General features: G+C 40.4%; 1 protein-coding gene across 1 annotated transcript in view; it reads right to left on the reverse strand.

The window, feature by feature from the left end:
- Positions 1 to 19,064, reverse strand: part of RGL1 (ral guanine nucleotide dissociation stimulator like 1) — an 84,636-nt gene that overhangs the window by 30,239 nt on the left and 35,333 nt on the right. The window contains exon 4 of the mRNA XM_009275834.2: positions 12,608 to 12,685. Within this exon, the coding sequence (XP_009274109.1) occupies positions 12,608 to 12,685 (78 nt within the window). The remainder of the gene's footprint in view (positions 1 to 12,607; positions 12,686 to 19,064) is intronic.

Raw genomic sequence — 19,064 nt, forward strand, 5'->3', positions numbered from 1 at the left:
GGTTCTTAAAGACTGACCAGCACTTGTGGACTCCTAAGCCCTCAAAAGCAGATTCCCAGGCTACTCTGCTAAATAGCTCCCTGAATAGCTTAAAGTTTGCTCTCCTGAAGTCCAGGGTAGCAATTCTGCTGTCTTTTTTTCTCATTACACTGAAAATTTTAAACTCAACCATTTTGTGATCACTGTGGCTAAGACAGCTATCACATCCCCCATGAGTCCTTCTCTATTCACAAATAGCAAGTCTAGGAGGGCATCTTTCCTAGTTGGCTCACTGAGTACCTGTGACAAGAAGTTATCTCCTACAAACTTCAAGAATTTCCAAGACCTGCTCATCACAGCAGTACGATATTCCCAGATGATATCAATATCAACAGATATTTCAGTATCTGTTGAAATCTCCCGTAAGGACAAGGGCTACCGATCCAGAGATTTCTCCTGGCTCTGCTGTCTCTTTTGATTGACCTCAGACTTTTTGTTGCAACATCATTTGTACCCACACGAAAGAGCAGAAATGGATAGCAGTCTGAAGGTTGAACTAGGCTTTTCAGTCTTGTGATGACGTCTCTAATTTGGGTGCCAGGGAGGCAGCAAACTTCCCTGAAAAGAGGGTCCAGTCCACAAACGGGTGCTTCCGTTCCACGTAGGAGGGAACACCAATGACCATAACTTGCCGTTGTTTCTTCTCAGCACTGGTCTTAATGCAGGTCTTGTTGTGAGGGGTTGGTCTCTCTGATCTTGGCAAGACTGCTTGTGCAGGTTCCTCCTCTTTCTCATTATGCACTTCATGTACTGTACCCAGGGCCTCATACCTGTCTGTAAGGGTATCATTATGCACACAATTAAAAGCAGAACATAATTTCTTAATTCCCTCTTGTGCCAGTGGGAAAAGCTGTGGCCTGGCAAGGCTGCAATGTTAGCTCCATTACTGCTTCCTGGGATGTGGGAAAATAGCAGGGAGGAAACAAGGTATTTGTGGCTCCTTCAGGGTAGCAGCTTCCCAGTGGAAGTGCTAAATCAAATGCTTCCTTTGGTGCCTTTCCTCTCATCAATTGCTGCTGCTGAGTCTGGGGACCAAACTGAAGCTGCATATTCCTCCACACCATATTACTCATTATCTGCTGTCTTAGTAGAAAGACTGCCCATTCATGAAACCTTGGGTTCTGTGAAAAAGCAGTCTAAGCCTGAATGTAACCCCCATGAGCACACACAGTTAGTGGGATTGCCTCATCTGTGAAGATAAAACCCTAATCGCGGCACATGCAGCATAGGCAGCACTATGCTGCCAGTGCCCAGTATCAAGCTTGAAGCACCAAGATAGCTGAACCCAGAAGACAGATTGGTCTTGCTAATCTTAGGATGAAATGTGTAACAATGTTATGTGTAACAATGTTATGTGTAACAAAAATGTTATGTATCAGCAGAATCTTGATTTTACCCTTAGCCCGAAGACAAGGACAGGCTGTCAAATTATACCATGCAAAAAGGTATCTTGGTCATGCTGGTGGTGCAGGAAAAGGATGCTTAAGGAGTTATAGGAGCGTTGGATCTCGTTCTAGACCTTAGACACATGCAGCTAAAAAGACACCAACTGCAGAGAACTGCCCATGGACAGTCCTTCTACAGACTGAGCAGGATAAGGGGAAACCAGAGCTGATGAATCAACGTGGCTTCCACCCTGCCTGAAACGAAGGGAAGTGATCTGTTTATCTACTTTTCCTGGTTTATGTAGGTTTTAACCCACACCCACCTAATTAGATTGGTACTTAGATACTGCACAAACGTATGCTTATGGGAATTTCTTTAAATCCTGTCTTTGCAGGGATTTTTCATCATTTCAACTTGATTCTGTAAGAAAATAAGACTTACAATTTATGCTATGGTTTTCCAGATATAACTTACAATGTTGTTGACAAATTTCAACTAAGTGTGGAAAAACTGGAAGAAGTCTAGAAAAATAACCAAATTACTTCAAGTTTTAAGAAAATTCAAGCCTGGATAAAAAATAATGATCAACTTATTTTTTCTGCTGCAGGAAAGACTGTGAGATCTTTGGTTCTTCATAGCAATGTGCCAGTAAATCAGCACGTTTGTTTTGGTGCACCAATTAGCACTGGCCACAGCACATATTACAGGCTGGGAAGACACAGACAAAAAACTTTTTAAAGAGAATTTTGTTTACCTGAGCTGACAGAAAGAGTAGAGAAAAGGACTTTCGTGTGCGGTCACATAACATGACACACTGGCCATGGCCACTGTCTCATGATCACCTACTGTGGTGTTCAAAAGTAGGACATAACGTGAGAGGGGAAAAAGCCCCTTGTTCCAGAATAAAAGGCACAATAAACATCTAAACTTCCTGAGAAAAGGAAGTCCTGAAGATTTCCTCTGTGACACTGAAACCATCCCTGTATTTCAAATCACTTCCAACCAGTAGTCATAAACGTTGTGGCAGGCGCAAGAGGTGACTTACAGGTATTGCTGTCATGGAAAGCAGGGGAAGATGTTTAGGAGAGAAGAAACACCATTTTGTAGGGAAGCATACCTCATGAGCTTCACTGCCATCAGAAGAACAGCTGAGATCACCAAGTGACAACAGCCCTGGTTTGCAGCAGGTCCTATTCGGTTCTGCAAATGCTTAGGACTGTGCTGTGTAGTTAGCTGCGAGAGCTGAGACCTCCAATGACCATATTTTTCACATCTACAGGAACCTTCCCTGATACCTATTCCAATAACTCGATTTCACAAGACCCTCATGCAGTAACAGTATCCCACACTCCCAATGGTATTCCATGAAGAGAAGGGCCATGCTCCCAGTAAAAGCCTCTAACCACAAGTATCCAATTAGAGATGCTGATGTGTCAGCTCAAAGAGCATCTGTGCTCTGTGCTCATGACAATCTGGCACTTGGCTTTTAAAGTTCAAATCCTCAAAAACACGGATGTAGTGTCTCCGGGTCTATCATGTTAATAGCTGCAAAATGGAAAGGGACAAGCATGCCAGGAGGGCCTCTCTTTCCTCAATTTATGAGATCACGAGAGGAATTCAAATACGAACATAGATTTCACATGTAAACAACAAGGAACCCCAAAGCCAACCCAGAAAGCTCTCGTATCAGAGCTACATACAAATACTGGCACGTTTGTTCTGCAAGTATGGAAACCACAGCAATATCTGGTTAACTCAGCTGCTCAGTAGCATTCAAAATAAACCAACAGTTAAGAAAGAGTAAAGATAGTTTCTCCCACTCTCCTTGTCTCATCTTAACCGTATTGGTTTTTCCTCAAAACTCAATTAACTTTTAATCCCATACAGATATCATTTTACAAGTCCTATCCATTTGTCTATTGTTTCTTCTGTTTTTTTCTCTGATATTGTGGCAACTTTGAATTTCTAATTAGAGTATTTGGAAATCTGTCAGTAATACTGTTTGGTTAGGCTTGCTGACAGAAGACACTCTGGAATTACAATTTTAGAGCTACAAAAAGTATTCACAACCAAAAATTAACATGCAAACACATTCTGGATTTCAGGTTTCATTGCAAACATGAAACAGATTGTGCAGCTTGGAAGACCCTCTTCACATTTGAAAACTGTTTTGGGCCAAATTTTCACAACTCTGCTCAGACAAGCTTCCACCGTACACGCAACAAGTACAGCCTTCATGGTTTAGGCCAGTGGTGGCCAAACTTTTTATCTGGAGCTTCAGGACCATTTTTCTCAGTCAGGACAGGTATCACACAACAGCCAGTGCTCCACGACCACTGCAGCGAAGCCAACAGTGCCAGCCCAGCTCCACATCCCAAGGCGCAAGAAAGGCCACAACAGACGGATGCCCACAGCAATGCTCCCAAGCTCTCACTCCACCCTTCCCTCTCCTCACATTTTTAATCGTCCTCTCTAGCCCCACACATACCCAGAACGCCGAGTCACAGCAGCACTTACAGTCACAAACACTACTGTCCTATGTTCACAGTATTTTCATTTCTTTTCCACCACAGGCAGGGGAACACTGTGCCTCGCTCCATGCCCTAATCATGTATTTCCTCCTGCTCTGTGCCCCTTTTCCCCACTCACATCACAAACTCACCATCATCCCTACTGGGTCTACCACCAAAAAACTAGGTTGGGTATTCTTTTCTTATGAGCATTTACCAGTTCAGCAATGATTTGGAAGAAGCAGCCTCTCCACAGGATAAGTTCTTGTACTAATATTGTTCACACACTCTTTATACTAAGCTCAGTTTCCAGAGGCTTGGTTGATAGCCACTTTCATAAGCTGAAGAATAAACAGAGTTTAAGACAGACCCAGTCTCCCAGAGCAGGGTGAAGAGTTCACAGCTGTTACAGACACTGATTTTTGCCAGCAAAATCATTTCAGTCAAGAGGGGAAATAGGAAAGAGAAAAAAGGTACACTGTGCCCTACTGACCTCCTATCGCCTGACTGTTTAATTGGTGTGTCAGGGAGGGAAGCTTTCTGAAAACGGGCTGGAGTATTGCCCATATCTTGCAGTAGCTTTACGTTTGCTGCCCTTGAGAAGAAACTCCCTGTACTCGATAGACCCAGAGACAGATAGGAACGAGAGCCTTCCAAGATCTCAGACAGGAAAGAAACGTCACAGGCCACATTTTTCATGGGTTGATTATAAGCTATAAATTTTTCCTTTCCTGCCTGTAAGAAAAAACTTTTCAATGTTTAACTCCTGTCCTGCCAACCACAGACTCTGGACTCTGTTCAGCAATACTTTCAAGTTTCACACCTATCAGAAAGTCTTCTGATTTCCATACCAGCTTTGCTTGAAGTCCATCTCTGAAGGTATCAGTCTCCAGAATCTATCTACTGTTAGGTGGAAGTAGTATATCTGATTCTGTCGTTCACAAACTGGGAACACAAAAGTACTCATCCATTCCCATTTACCCATGAGCTACCACAAAACGTGATGAGACTGTGGCAGCTCCAAGTCTAATATCTCCGTTAAGCTGAGCTAGCAGGGCACAGAGGAGGTGGAAAATGAGGCCTTCATATCACATAGCCACAAGTGATTCAATAGGTTACACAGAAATTCTGCATAGTCTTTTCTCAACTGGGAAGAGAGCTATAACACTGGTCCTGAAGAGGTCTGCACAGGAATTAGAGATAATTTCTTGCCAAAAAGGCAAAAGCAGTGTTTTCTTTCCCACCACAATTATTTCTAAAGAATGAGTAGAAGGGAATCTCAACAATTAAGGAGAATAAGGAGAACCTCAGTTGCAAAAAGAGATTAAATGGCTGATTTCTTATGAAATTAGACAGGAACATGCACAAAATTATCTGTAATTTGCCAAATGAGTACTTAAGACCATCAATGGAATAATCTTTACAGAGGACTACTCCCTCTCCTCCACTCTCCATGCAATAGCTTTTAGGCTTGGCTCACACAGACTAAATTAAGCCAGCTGTATTTTCTCAGTTTTGCTTGTTAAGTAACAACATGGGCAGTTAAATCTCAGCTTTGAATCAGAGGCAAAATGTATGTAAATTGCAAGCAAAGGTTGATGTAAGGGTAGCTTCTCACACCCAGTCCATTTATAAATAACGTGCTGATGACTTCCAGCAAATGATCTGCTCTTCTTTTGATTTGGGAAGAACTGGTTGAATAGCATACGGGCGCATGTAAAGTCACTAAGGGAATAGCTCTGCTAGTTGTTCATTGTTTTGAAATGCCAATCATTATTTTTCTTTGCTCTCCTAATTATTCTTTTTTACTTGGTTCTGGTTGTTTTCATAACTCTCCTGCTCTTCCATTGCTTATACTGCCCTGTGTTTGACTCCGCTTCTCATGTAACCACATTGGTTTCTGCTGTTGTTTTAGCTTAATTGGCTTTACTGGAATGAATGCTGATTGTTGTTCTCCCAAATGCATCTTAACTGCTTCCCACCATGGATTTCCCAGGCATCAGAAACTTCCAGCCAATTTTCTTCCATTTGTCTCACATTCCTTTGGTGTCTGTTCTCCTGGAGTACAATGTTTCAGGACCAGTTTTATTTCTGCAGTACTGTAACTGTGCACATTGTTTTCCAGCAGGACTGCTAACTTCAGTAGGAAACAAAAGACAAGTTTTCTGTCGGGAAGGTCTGAATGCACAAGAAGCCATGGGACAATGTTTGTTTATCACCATGAGAAACTCCAAATGCTGCAGTATTACACTGAAGGTTTCAGTATTTGCTATTTTAATGCAGAAGAGGAGGGGTAAACATGCAAGACATGCCATGTGATAACAGAATAGTTCCTTAATTTTCTTTATTTGAACTGTTTTACCCAGTTGCTGTGGAATGAAACAAGGAGATTTCAGTTTAGCTTTGTCTGCGGTTTTCAATCGTGCCACATTCCAAGTTTTAATAACAAACAAATTCCACGTTTTTATAATAAAGCAGATGCAACTAGGAGCTGACATTCAAGACAACAAAAAAGCCCCAAGTATTTTGATTCATTTCTGCGGTGTGTCATTCATCCGAGGGAGAGCACCACCAATCTACTCCAAATCAGCAAACCAAAGGCAGTAGCAGAACGAAACCACAACCTTATACTCCAAGAGCAGGCTTGAAAGGACTTCTACTGTTACTCAAGCTTATTTAGGATTTAAAAAGCCTCAGGACTCAGCCATGGCGGTGCTTGGGACTGCAGAAGAGGAGAGTTTGAGGGCTTAAAGCTATTTTACTTTTTGTACTACATAAACTGTTTCTGCTTCTCATTCAGCTGGTCCAACTCAGTAAGAATCCTTCCTTCTACAGCACTGGGGATGTGAGTATACAATGTAGCCAGGAAAAAAAAAATAAAGATAATTAAAATCCCCATTGAAACCTCATACTGCAACCAGGAGACCAGTTTTCCGGTTCTACCACTTTCTCTTTAGTATCCTTGAGAAATATAACCTAAACTGGGATTTATAAAAGGTCTTAAACTTGCTTTGGTTTCATCAGAAAAATAGATGTAAATGAACGGCTCAGAACACGGCTCACTGTTTACGGCACAGCGTTTCCTTTTCATCTCCTTTGCCCTGGCTGTGGAGTCTCTTACTAGCTAGAAACGCAAGAGTTATTTCTACATACAGGGGGAGATGGCACCCCTTTTCCTCTCCCCATTATCTTTACCAACATGCCTAAAGGGTGTCTTTAAAGACAACATACCAATGTTAGACCTCTGGAAAGCAAACAAACAAAAATCATGGTCCAAGTCCATGGACCAATATGGCAACATTGTCTGCCTCTTGAAAAACCTCTCCCGCAGGTAATCTCAGGTTCATACTACTATATCTTTCAGTGAGGTCTTCAAGTAACTAGATTCAGTTAACATTAAACCAGTCTTCTCTGAAGGCAAACATTGCAGGCAAGCCTGAACTGCCAGGCTGGACATTTTTCTGTGTGCGCTGAACAGGAATGAATCACTTCTGGGAACTTCACGGACAGAAATCTTTTAAACTCATGGCAACAAGCTTGGCACCTTTTATCCATGAAGTGTGTTGTGCTGCATCAGCTCTCCAGGTCTCACACACCTAGCAAGTCATATCAGTGACATGGCCCCAGCACTGCTTCAGACCCTCATGTTACTCAGAGGCATCTCAGTGTCCAGTGAAGCTATTGACTTCCAAAAGATACAAGCAACTATGATATTTTATACTGCAAAGGCTTTATGGTTCTTTCTCTGTCCTCAGCCAGCTCCAGCCAGGTCTTTAATGCTTATCTTCTGTGAAAGAAGTGTTCTGCTCCTTTAATACATCACCTCTTAAAATTCATAAGTCTGTGGTTTGGGTATAGTTGTCTGCCAGCAGTGGATTGCCCAGAGATCAAAATTAACACCATCTTTCAGTAGGGGGAGGGAAGTAGGGCACAAATTATTTCACAGATCATTCTGCGTAGAAAACTCAGCCTTTTAACAGTGAGTTAAAAGTTAACTGAGAAACTCTCCTGCTCTGAATAGAGATCACAGTGATCAGCTCATATCACCAAAAGCATTGTTTCTAACTATCTTGTAGGCAATACACACAACCATTTCAGTAGAACTGAAGTCCCCAAACATCATTAGTTGTTTGGCTTGCTGATCCCCTTCCCAGAATATGTAAAATTGCTTGAGATCTCTTAGACGTGACTATATCATTGAAGTTTCCCATGACTCCTGGCTGGTAAGCTGTGTAGTCTTCACACCAGACACAAGCAAGAGAAAGTACTTTATTTTTTTGCTCTACTTTCTTTCCTCATTTGCTTTTTGTCAGGTGACATGTACCAAAAGACACATTTGAACTATACAACCTCACTTAAAAAACAAAACCATAATTGAATTATAGTACAAATTCTTTACAGAACATGTAAGGTACACTATCATATAGATCTCTCTTTAATTCTTAAAGCTACTCATCATACTGATAATTTTTATTTATGTTCAGCGTATGTATGGCTTTATTCTGAATTGACACATGTCTTGGTGTGTTATATCTACTCTTTTCTTTTTGAAAGTCAACAGAAGTCCTAACCTAAAAAATACATAGTGAACACAGAGAACTCTGAAGAGAACGATGACCTAAGATGAGGAGGCAACTCTGTCACACCTCAATACAAAACCATGTAGAACTGAGAAACAGCACCAGGCAATCTTGTTTATATGATGCAAGGAAGAGCAAAAAGAATTGTTTATAGGAGGAGACAGAGGGTCAAGTAAGTAACTCCTTACAACTCTCTTATCAGACAATTAAGAGAGGCATGGCATCATATTTCTGGAAACACAGGCTGAAGTCCATCTAACTCAGACAGTTGACTGGAATATCTGACCTTTTCTGGACTTTATTCTTCTGTTACTTGTGATCATGAACTTTCTAACTGACTGAAAGTAGTGAGAACTGTGGAAAGCAACCTACTGAACATGAAAAGCCAAGGTGAGTCCTGATTAAAAAAAAAAAAACCATAACAAAAACCTCAGAGTCATGCATGGCAGGTTTTTTTAAGCTCACAAAACTTTTGATGGCATTCAGAGCTTACTCATAACTCTGAGGTCCAAACTGTCTGTGTATTTTTAAAGTTACAAAATTATAGTACCTTTGTTTAAACTGTGTAATACTGAATGAAGTTTTAAAGAGAAGAACAATAATAATAAAAAGCCCGAAAGATATTTTGAATTAGATGTAATTAAATCCGATCCCTGTTGAAAAATAATGATTTTTTTGACCACTCCAGCCGCCCAAAAATTATAGGAATGATGCTTAAGTGAACAGGAGAAAATTCCCTTGGCAGAACGGATCCTTAGAAGGCATGTTTCCCAACATAGCTGAAGTGATCTTGGGTCAGTAACAACTATATGTCATTGCAACAAGTGTGAGAAGTAACTGCTGGCTCAGACCCAGAATTTGGAAACACAAGGGTAGGTTTATAGCTCCTACAAGTCTCTCAAATGAGGCTGTGCCATGAGTGTGCTCAAGCCCTAGTGTAGGACTTGCAGGTCCTGAGCTACTTGAACACTGGGTGGAATGCTAAAATAATTTTAAATATATATATATACACACACATAAGGCATTTTCCTTCTCAAATCATGTCACAGCTCTATACAACAAGTGCAAAAAGCACAGAGAATTTCAACATAGAAATAACTAACCTGTGGGCTTACAGTACACCACATACAACATAATATTCCTCCCATACATACCTAAGATTTTGCAAAAACCCTCTCTTCTTTAAAGCTCCATGAGACATGTAAAGAGCCATAAATTCTTCTCCTGCAGTTATGTTTAACTTCTGTATTGGTTTTTTGTGTCAAACCAGTGGCAATGCTTTAAATTGCATCCCCATTTCTAATGCCCCAAATGGATTTTTACAGCTTCTGAACCATCACATGAGTCTGACGAATGCATAAGATCTCTGGCCACAGACCATGGGCTTCCCCACAAGATATTTTTCCTCTGAGAAATACAGAGTTAATGGCAAGAAGTAACATGGCTCTACTGCTTCTTCCTCTTATTTCTCCAAGTCATACAAAACTGAGAACACAATTATATCATGTTTCTGTTCTATGAGAAGAGAGTGTAAATGCAATTATATTGGAATTATCCCAGACGAGAAAACCTGAACTACTAGAACTACGTGTTTCACAACAAGACTACAAAGCCAACCTCTTTTCTAGATACCATTAATCATATCTAAAAGAGAAGTAGCCAGAGCAACTGAGAGCAATGGAAATTTTTAAGGCAGGAAAGTGAATTCACATTTATACAGGATCTGTTAAAACACGTATACCTGAAAAATTACTTTGTTGACAACTTCATTGCTGAGCTTTCTATAAATAAGTAGTTGGGTAACAGTATGAAATTCAGACATAAAAGGTATCTTACAAGGACCAAAGGATCAAAATAAGCTGTGCCGACTATATCCATGAAAATTATGTCAGATAATGTCATCAGAAGTTGTGCTACCACAGGAATAAAACCACAGACTCCATCCACTTCTCAGTCCCTGGCTGTGCAAAGCCATTACATGACGATTACATGCCAAGAGGGAAGACAGCATTGAGGCAGCAGGAAGCAACTAGGCAGGGGATAGATTATAAACTACATGTATGTCAGTAGGAAAACAATTCCATTTAAAAAAATAAATAAAACAAACATGCTCCTAACTAAATGCTGTTTCACTTGCACGTTCACCTCTAGGCGTAACAAAAAATTGATGCATTTTGCCCAAAGCCTGAGTGACGCTAACATCAAGATTACTTTCACCCCTTTTTTCTCCATCTCAATCAAGCTCCTTTGGGTCCATGAAAAGGCAGGAGGGGGATTAATCCCGACATGATTTATACTGGTGAAATTATCTTCCTCATCCCCAATATAAATCCTTAATCTATTTTGCAGGAAGGGTACTGCTTTAGCTTATATTTTATGGCTGGACTGACTGAGATAGGGGGAGGTCAAATGGTCTGCCCAAAGCTGGAAGAGACCCTAGAGCTCATTTTGGATGGGAGCGTGGGAACCCGCTGCCTGCCTATTATCTCCTCTACCCACTACATAATATTGCCTTCTTGGTGCTTGTGACCAAGTTTTAACTACCAGCTGTTCTTTGGTGAGTTCTCATGGCAAAGTGGGAGAAAAACATTGATAGCTCTCTGTTATGCCATCCAGGAGAACTGAGCTCCCATGATGAGTCTCATGGGGCAAGAGGAACAGTCCAAATCATCAGAGCTTGTAGCTTTCTGTCCTTGCTAAGTGCTAAAAAAAAATAAAATTAACAAGCGGTAACATTTTGTTTCTAACTAAAGCCTTTGAGAATCCTGTATCATTTACAGACGTTAATTAAGCTCTACATTTCTTCTGCAGTCAAGCAAGCATAATTCATCGTGTTTTCAGAGACAGCTATTGAAACGCTCGCAGCCAAGGAGCTTTTACCAATTTATCTCTGGTGGTTAAACAAAACAGTTTCTGCATGGATGACAGAAGGCAAAGCGACCCCACTGTCTAACCACTCCATTCAGACAATGGAGGACAGGAAGGTGTTCACTATGTTAATGGCACATTTCTGGATGGGGATATTTGAACCATTTTAAGCCAGACTTGAAACCCCCCTATCCCAACACACAGGCCATCAGAAAAGCATGGAGGTGAGCAGTGGGAAGGGCAGGCCCAATGTTGTAGAATAGAATGTGATTTGATCAACAGTCTGCCTGAATCCCAGGAATGAAAATACTGCAGTGTATTTCTCTGTCTTGATTGGATGTATCTCATGATAGAAAAGTTCAACATTTTTCTTCCATCTCAAAACAAAAGGAAACTAAAGGCTGCTTCTTCAGTTACACCTTGAGAAATCAATGCACTGATAAAAAAATTTATGGTTTTCTTAACTGGTGGAAGCTGAGATAAACTCATAGAAAAACAATCTTCAGTAATGCTGACAAGAATCAAGCATCACCACATACTGTAATCAAATATAACGATGCAGTTCCTTTTTACTGCCACGATGCATGCAAACCACAGATCATACGGATGTCAAAGTACAAATGCTGATGACCTAAGGCCCATTTTACACCCAAAGTCTAAAGATAAAATGCAGTTTCATATGATGCTAGGAGGATAACCAAACCACTTTTTTCCCCATTTAAACTGCATTTCAAAACAATTTTGCTGTTTTTCTTCAAATTAGAATGACTTCAGAATTTAAATTTCACTCTAAAAGCAACACTGTAAATCATAGAGGCACTAATGGAAAAGATACATGCATACACACATTGCCTAAAACAACCTCAGCTTTGGTCTGCAGACAGTGTTGTAATGCACAACAAAATCAGTCATAAGCAATAATCATTTACTGCTATAGATAAGGCAGGGGAAACAAACACTCCTTGTTTGTTTAATCAACAAAATGTTGTCCTAAATGTGTTCATCTCATGTTTAATTCTGAGACAATTTCCCTGATGGAAAGATCTCTGGGTTATAGTATTGGATATGTTACGAGACAGTTGATATTTGGCCTTTACACAAGCTTGTTTAAGTAAGCAAACAGTGCTGTGAATTTTCAAAGGAAACAACAGCTATGCTGCTCACATCCTCCTCCAATACCAAATCCCGACTAGGGCTTGCTGTACAGTGCAAAACCACACTTACATCCTGAGTACTGTTTTGGATTCGGAGGAATTCTGGCTTCCAACTTCTTCACAGTTTGAGGTCTCCAGGTTTCCATATCTGAAAAAAATGAGATAGGTGTTTAGAGGAACCTCTATTGAATAAAAACAAAATCCCAAATAGTATAATTCATATACAATTATCATAAACAACTAAAAAGCGTTTCTAGCTCAAACTACAAATATGGAATCTAACAGTTGGGCAAAATTAAGGAGCTTGGAGATTATTTCATTTGGAAGGAAAAAATTCCTAAAGAGACAGCCAGTATCTTCCAACCTAATTTGTTAATTTACATGAAGCAGCCTGCACACAGGAGGAGTCAACCAAAACAGTTTCTTTGCTCACAGCTCCAAGACCCTTTCTGCCTGTGTTCACTCCATCCTTTCCCAGAGCAATATTCCAGTGTGCAATGAGGCTGTAACACAACCACTTTCTGCAATGCAGCTTCTGTTTCTCTGGTATTTGTCATTCCTTCTAACTCCAAGTGTGACTTCACACAAAGTTTTCCAGGTGGCAAGTGCCCACTTGTGCCAAAACTACTGACACAGTTGTCACAAGTGGGAATGGCCTGTGGCACTGTGAAAATGCCACTGGGAAAGAAGAAACCATGGGCACAACTCCAACAGCGCAAAGCAAAATCTCTTACCTACATAGGCAGCGCGTGTGCCTTGAAGGCAGGATTATGCACTTCATTTTCAATGGGAGTGCCTATTGTTTCAGATATACAGCTCCATAAAGAATTTCATGGTTCCTTACAGGCAGCTTTAATGAAGACGGACAATTACTCACAGTCCAGAATAAAGCAAGCTGATTTTACACATTCTGTGCTCAACTAATTGTGTCAGGCACCTGCAATTAATCTGAATAGTTAGGAGAAAAAGTGCATCTTTAAGTGTTTGTGCTACAACATCCTAGTAACATCAGATGAGAAAATATAGTGGGCTGTTGGTTTGTGTCCAGAAGGTTCATGTCAGAACTGTAAAAAATTCATCCAAAATATTTCAAAGGATAAAAATAAGAGGTGGTAGTTTCATGCTCCTCTAAAGTATCAGTCTGAGGCTTCATATGTAAGAATCCCAGATCTGTACAGAAAGTCGACCAGTGAGACTGAATTCAAGCTCGCTCTCACCAGCAGATCTGCTAGATTGTAAAGAACATGTTTTAGCACCACCCTCATTGATATTCTGCCCTACCATGGCTCACAATCTCAGAACTCCACAATACTTTAAAATAAGAACTGAAGTTTCAACAATCTTATGACAAGGGCTTAATGTCGGACAATTCCACTGTGGATGGGGAAGCTGAGGCAGACAGAGATCAAGGGTTTGCATACGTTTCCAGTGCACTGCAAAGTAAACCCAAACTAATAAAGGCAAACAAGTAATCGCTCTGATAGGAGCGGCATACCCACAGTCATAAGGAGGTCAGCTTGGGCTTACTTAGCCTTGAGAGTACTGCGGTAAGACCACTTGCATTATCTGAAACAGCTCACTTAAAACCAGATCGTGCATCTCCAACTACATTGCAGGTAGACATAACAAAAAATTATTTGCTCCAGTTGTTACTGCATATCTGTGACAAAGCTGAGAACAAAATCATGACTGCTTGACCCCAGTAGCTTAGTCTGACCAATACACTGTCTCTCATTCAACTTGAGTTCCCACATCAGTGGTAAAGACTTCGGAAATCTCAGCATTTTTTCTGTCCAGAAAAATAAGGCACAACACATGCATAAAAACTTGCAAACTTATGGTTTTAAAGGGCCCAAAATCTTCTCAGTTACCCTGAAACAATCTTACTTGTCCTATAAGACAGCAGAAGTATGACAGTAGGTTTTAAGGGCTTCTTAAAAACGGAAAGGGTCCTTAGAGACTGAGGTACATACAGGATAACCCATTTTGCCATTGCAATTTCACATAGCTAATCCAAACATCTAAAGAAAAATATGCTTAGCTAAACTGACAACGGGGTAAAAATCCACTTCTAAAACATGCTGAATAACACCTCGATCCCTCGGTGGTCACAGTGAATCACAACAGGAGCATTCACAGAGGAACCACTGCTTAGTACAAGAATGGCTGTCAATCTTGCTCTGAAATTTTTGGTGCATCAATGGCCTCTGTGCTTTCTCCTGTATTCTCCCAAGCAATTTCACACCCTGCCCATGCTCCTTTTATTGGGATCAGCACTACTGAAGCTGTAAAATTTAGTAGATACCTTCTTTCTTGACTCTCGGCTATGCCCAAATTTACCACTTAATCCTACCTGGCCACTCTCCGCTCTCAGTCATACCCTAAATGCTCACTACTATCATTTGCAATTCAAAGTGAATGCAATTAACTATTTGAGGTACTTTCCATCACTTTACTGCAAGGATGGAATAAATCAGAGAAGCCTTAAGAAGAATACTGCCAAACACCTTGGTGAATTCCATTACTTTGCTAAGCTGAAATGTAAAGTTTAACCTATTTTTATTGGATTTAACTCTGCTGGTTTCAGTATTTGCTCTTGCAGACCTGTAGACTGTCCTGCATTTCCAAATAACACTGGGTAACATATCATCTTACCAAAAAGATACAAAAAGAGTGTAGGAGGATATTTAGAGAACTATGCTGATGCCTTCTCAGTGGAGATTGCGCAGGACAGAATCAAGACATGCTTTTGATATAATGTACATTACACACTATGACGGCTGCTCCTGTCCTGTTGCTAAAGGGAGAGGATTTCACTCTCCACTGCCATCTGCTAGGTAAGTTGACTAAAATACATCTTAGCCAATAGACAAAAGACATTTTCCCCCCTGCTGGGAGAAATATGCAAAGAAAGCTTTTGTTTTGAATAAAAATTAATTTTTTATATTCATTTTTCAAAACTTGCCATTAATTCTTAGAGCAAAATTTACAATGTCATTGTCCTAGTATTGTATGAAATATAAAATATGTATTTGCAGAACATTAGACATTTGCATTTAAGTCCCACTAGAGAGATACATGTTGAGTTTTAGAATATAAATCCATAACACTGTAATAAAGAGCAGGCAATTTTCTGTACAAAATTGGAGGAGTATATAACTCTTTGTTATACTGCCAGATGTAAACCTCTGCCTATCTCTCAACGCAAGAGCTCTGCACGAACAACAGGCCATTAAATACGGGTTAGGAGGAGTTAATGATACATCTGATGTAAAGAACAGCATTTCTGCAGACTTCCACTGCTCTGTTCTCACCAGCTCCTGAACAAAGAGCCATTCACTACCCAGCCTTGTATGAATGCTTTGCATACAAAAAGAGACATGAGAAACAAAAGGATCCTGTAGCCCACAGAACTTTTCAGCCTTGCTTGGCGTTTGGAAAGTTATAGACTCCACTCAAAGGGACTGACTAAGCAAATGAGACCAGAATGTAATGGGTAGTACTGAATATTTAAATACTGAAAAATAGAGTAGAAAATGCACCCCTGCATCTCTGTTAAGAAGGAAAGGGAAGAAGAGGGAGGAAAATAGTCTTTGAATTACTCAGAAATAATAAGAAAAGGTGGATCTCTGCAAAAGCCCCAGACAAATCCCTAAATAAGGCTTATAAGCATCAAAAGAAGTGACTAGAAGCACAGATACTCAGCAAGAATTGTAAGGTGTTTTGAATTATACACACACAGAATCATGGAAATGAAGTTGCTTCTTCAGTTGAGTAGACGAACCACCTGGTATACAGGAAAACAACAGCAGAAAGAATAGATGCTGCAGCAACAACAGTGAACCAAATACTATATAAAGCTACTGTCCTAAAAGCATAGTCTGCTATGAAGGACCCATTCCTTCAATGTCCCCTTCTCTGCCTTTATTTTCTTCTCCATTTACCCTCTATCGAGCCATCCTCCAGCAGAAGAAATGAACTGAAAATGTAAAACTAACTTGTTATTTGCTGTCATTATCCAACTCTGGCTCTCTCATCAAACAGTATCCATTCCCTTCTCTGTAAACTCCTTGAGATAGGGATGGGTTGCTACTTTATATGTGACTGTGCCAAGCACAGCATGGCCCTGCTTTTGAGCGCTGTTGCAAGGAACACGATTACCAGGACAAAATAAAATACGTAAGAGAGGCACTTGGCCCGGTTCTGCTCTCATCTAACAGCTAAACATCTTTGGCTTCCATCACACTTGTGAGCATTTAATTCCACAGCACACCCAGCGACACTGGGGATACAGAAGGATCTCTGTGGAGGCATCATGCTGTATCCCCACACTCAGGGGCAGGAGGAGCTGGTCTCCCTTTCCTCTCTCCAGGAACTTCCATCGAGGGTTTTCACATCAAAATGCCAATAAGATTTTTTTCTTTTAAATCTCCCTACCCACTCCTACCAAACAAAGAGAAAATATCAGAATGTACAGTGTTAAAGACTTGGCAGGTTTTCAAAGCTGTCTGCTGCATTTAGATGCCAAACTTCCATGAATACTAAAGGGACGCGGATGTCCAATTACTCTTAAATAGCTTTGAAAATACTCAGTTTTCAACATACCAGCTTATGCCCAAGATTTTGTTCAGTTTGACTTCTATGTTAAAAGAAAACCTTTATAGGCTGAATCCAGCCAAAAGAATGAATAGGGCTCCAGTCTTCATAATTTAATAAAAAGCAAAAGCTTAATTTGAAGTCCTGGAAGAAAAAAACAAAACAAACCCCAAAAAGAACATATTTATTCACAATCTCCAAGAAGTCTGAAAAAGTTACTCAGAGAGCAAATAGCACATCTCTGATTTTACTAAAGACATAAGTTATCAAAGGGCCCAATTTAAAGTCTATTACAATAAGTAGCATAGCTAAAAATCCAATGAGTATCTTCTGACTGAACCATGGGGAACTGCATTGGTCTTAAAATAGTCTGAACTGTACATTAACAATTTCATCAACCTTTTCATATGCCTTGTTCGACACTTTGTGTGACTCCACTCACTGCACTGGATGTATTGTAGAGCAGAAACCACCTTTAGAAACATTCCTCTCTGCCCCATTGGTTTATGCATTTCTGTGATGACAATACCAGTCTGGGCTGTGGGAGTCAAAAACACCACAAGGACTAGCACCGTGCAACCATGCGATTCCTGCTGTGACATAACTGAAGCCATGTGTATTTGGCTTTGGGAAGACTTCCTCCCACTTTCCGACGTCACATGAAGAGGAGTAAAGGCAGTGTAAGCAACATGCATGTCCCTTTAGTCCATCCTACCCCACTGGGAGAGAGAAAACTACCAACTCCTCCGCAGCCATGCAGGAAATGAAGATTACAGCATGCAGACCAGAAAGGCCTCCTAGGAGCTACCGATGGCTGCAAGGCCTGACACGTTCACAGGGCAGATCACAGCTTATTTTAACAGAGTAAGGCCCAAGCTGGGAAAAGGTTTTGCCCAGAAGATTTCACAAAACCTCACCGCAGTGCAGACTGATTTAACAAAAGCACACATTATTCTGAATTATTAAAACCTTTTAAAAGTTCATTTTTTTTCTGCCCTAACACTTCAGTTTCTCTTAAGTACAGCATCTGCTTTTTTATTTGCCTCTGTCACTCAGGGAAAAGCATCTCACCTTTTCTGGACAGAATAAATATTTCGTGCCCCAAATTCAGTCAATGCTTGCAGTGTTTGGACAGGATACTCTGCAGACAACATCAAATGACCAACAGGTATCCCCACACACTTAGGATACAATACATCCAGATTTCCCAGGACACTTTTCCAAGAGTCCCAGGACTCTCTTGTCTAATCTGGATTTGTGTATTTCTAATGCATACATCAGACAATTCTGCAGCACTCACAGTGAGGGGTGTATCCACAGCAAATCCAACAAACTGAATACACTGGACTTGAGGGTGATCCAGCTTCCACACATAAATTTTGGAGGAAGTTTGTCAATGTGTACGTTTCTACAAAAAAAATATGTCCTACAACTGGGAGATTCAGATGCTGTTCCCTCCTACTCTATGTCAAGGAGCTGCTCACCTGTAAAAAGTTGGAAGGGCCTTTTTTGATCTGGCCACATCACTGTTCTCCCTTGGACCAAACAACAAGAGCTCAGCATTGCCATTCACAATTGTTCCTTTACCCCACAGTCCTGCTCTATCACTAAGAGTAAGAAACAGGGCTCAAGCTCTTCACATGAAACTAAAATTGACAACTAATGCCAAAATCTTACTTGTTTTTTGTTTTTGTTTAAGAGATTGCCCTTTTCATTACTTTTTTATTTCACTGGAAAACAAAATACAAGTACTTATAAAACACAGATTATGCACTCACACCCACTTTAGTCTCCGTACTGTTATTATTAACAAGTATCACTAACAAGAAAGTTGCAAAAATGCAGACTCTCTGCTACTTATTCTACACTAATGTAGAGATGAAAACTAAGCTGGTTAAATTCAATTACTATCCATTTCTTTTTTTATTTTT

This window comes from Aptenodytes forsteri, unplaced genomic scaffold (assembly GCF_000699145.1).
Source record: "Aptenodytes forsteri isolate BGI_AS27 unplaced genomic scaffold, ASM69914v1 Scaffold289, whole genome shotgun sequence".
NCBI lineage: Eukaryota > Metazoa > Chordata > Aves > Sphenisciformes > Spheniscidae > Aptenodytes > Aptenodytes forsteri.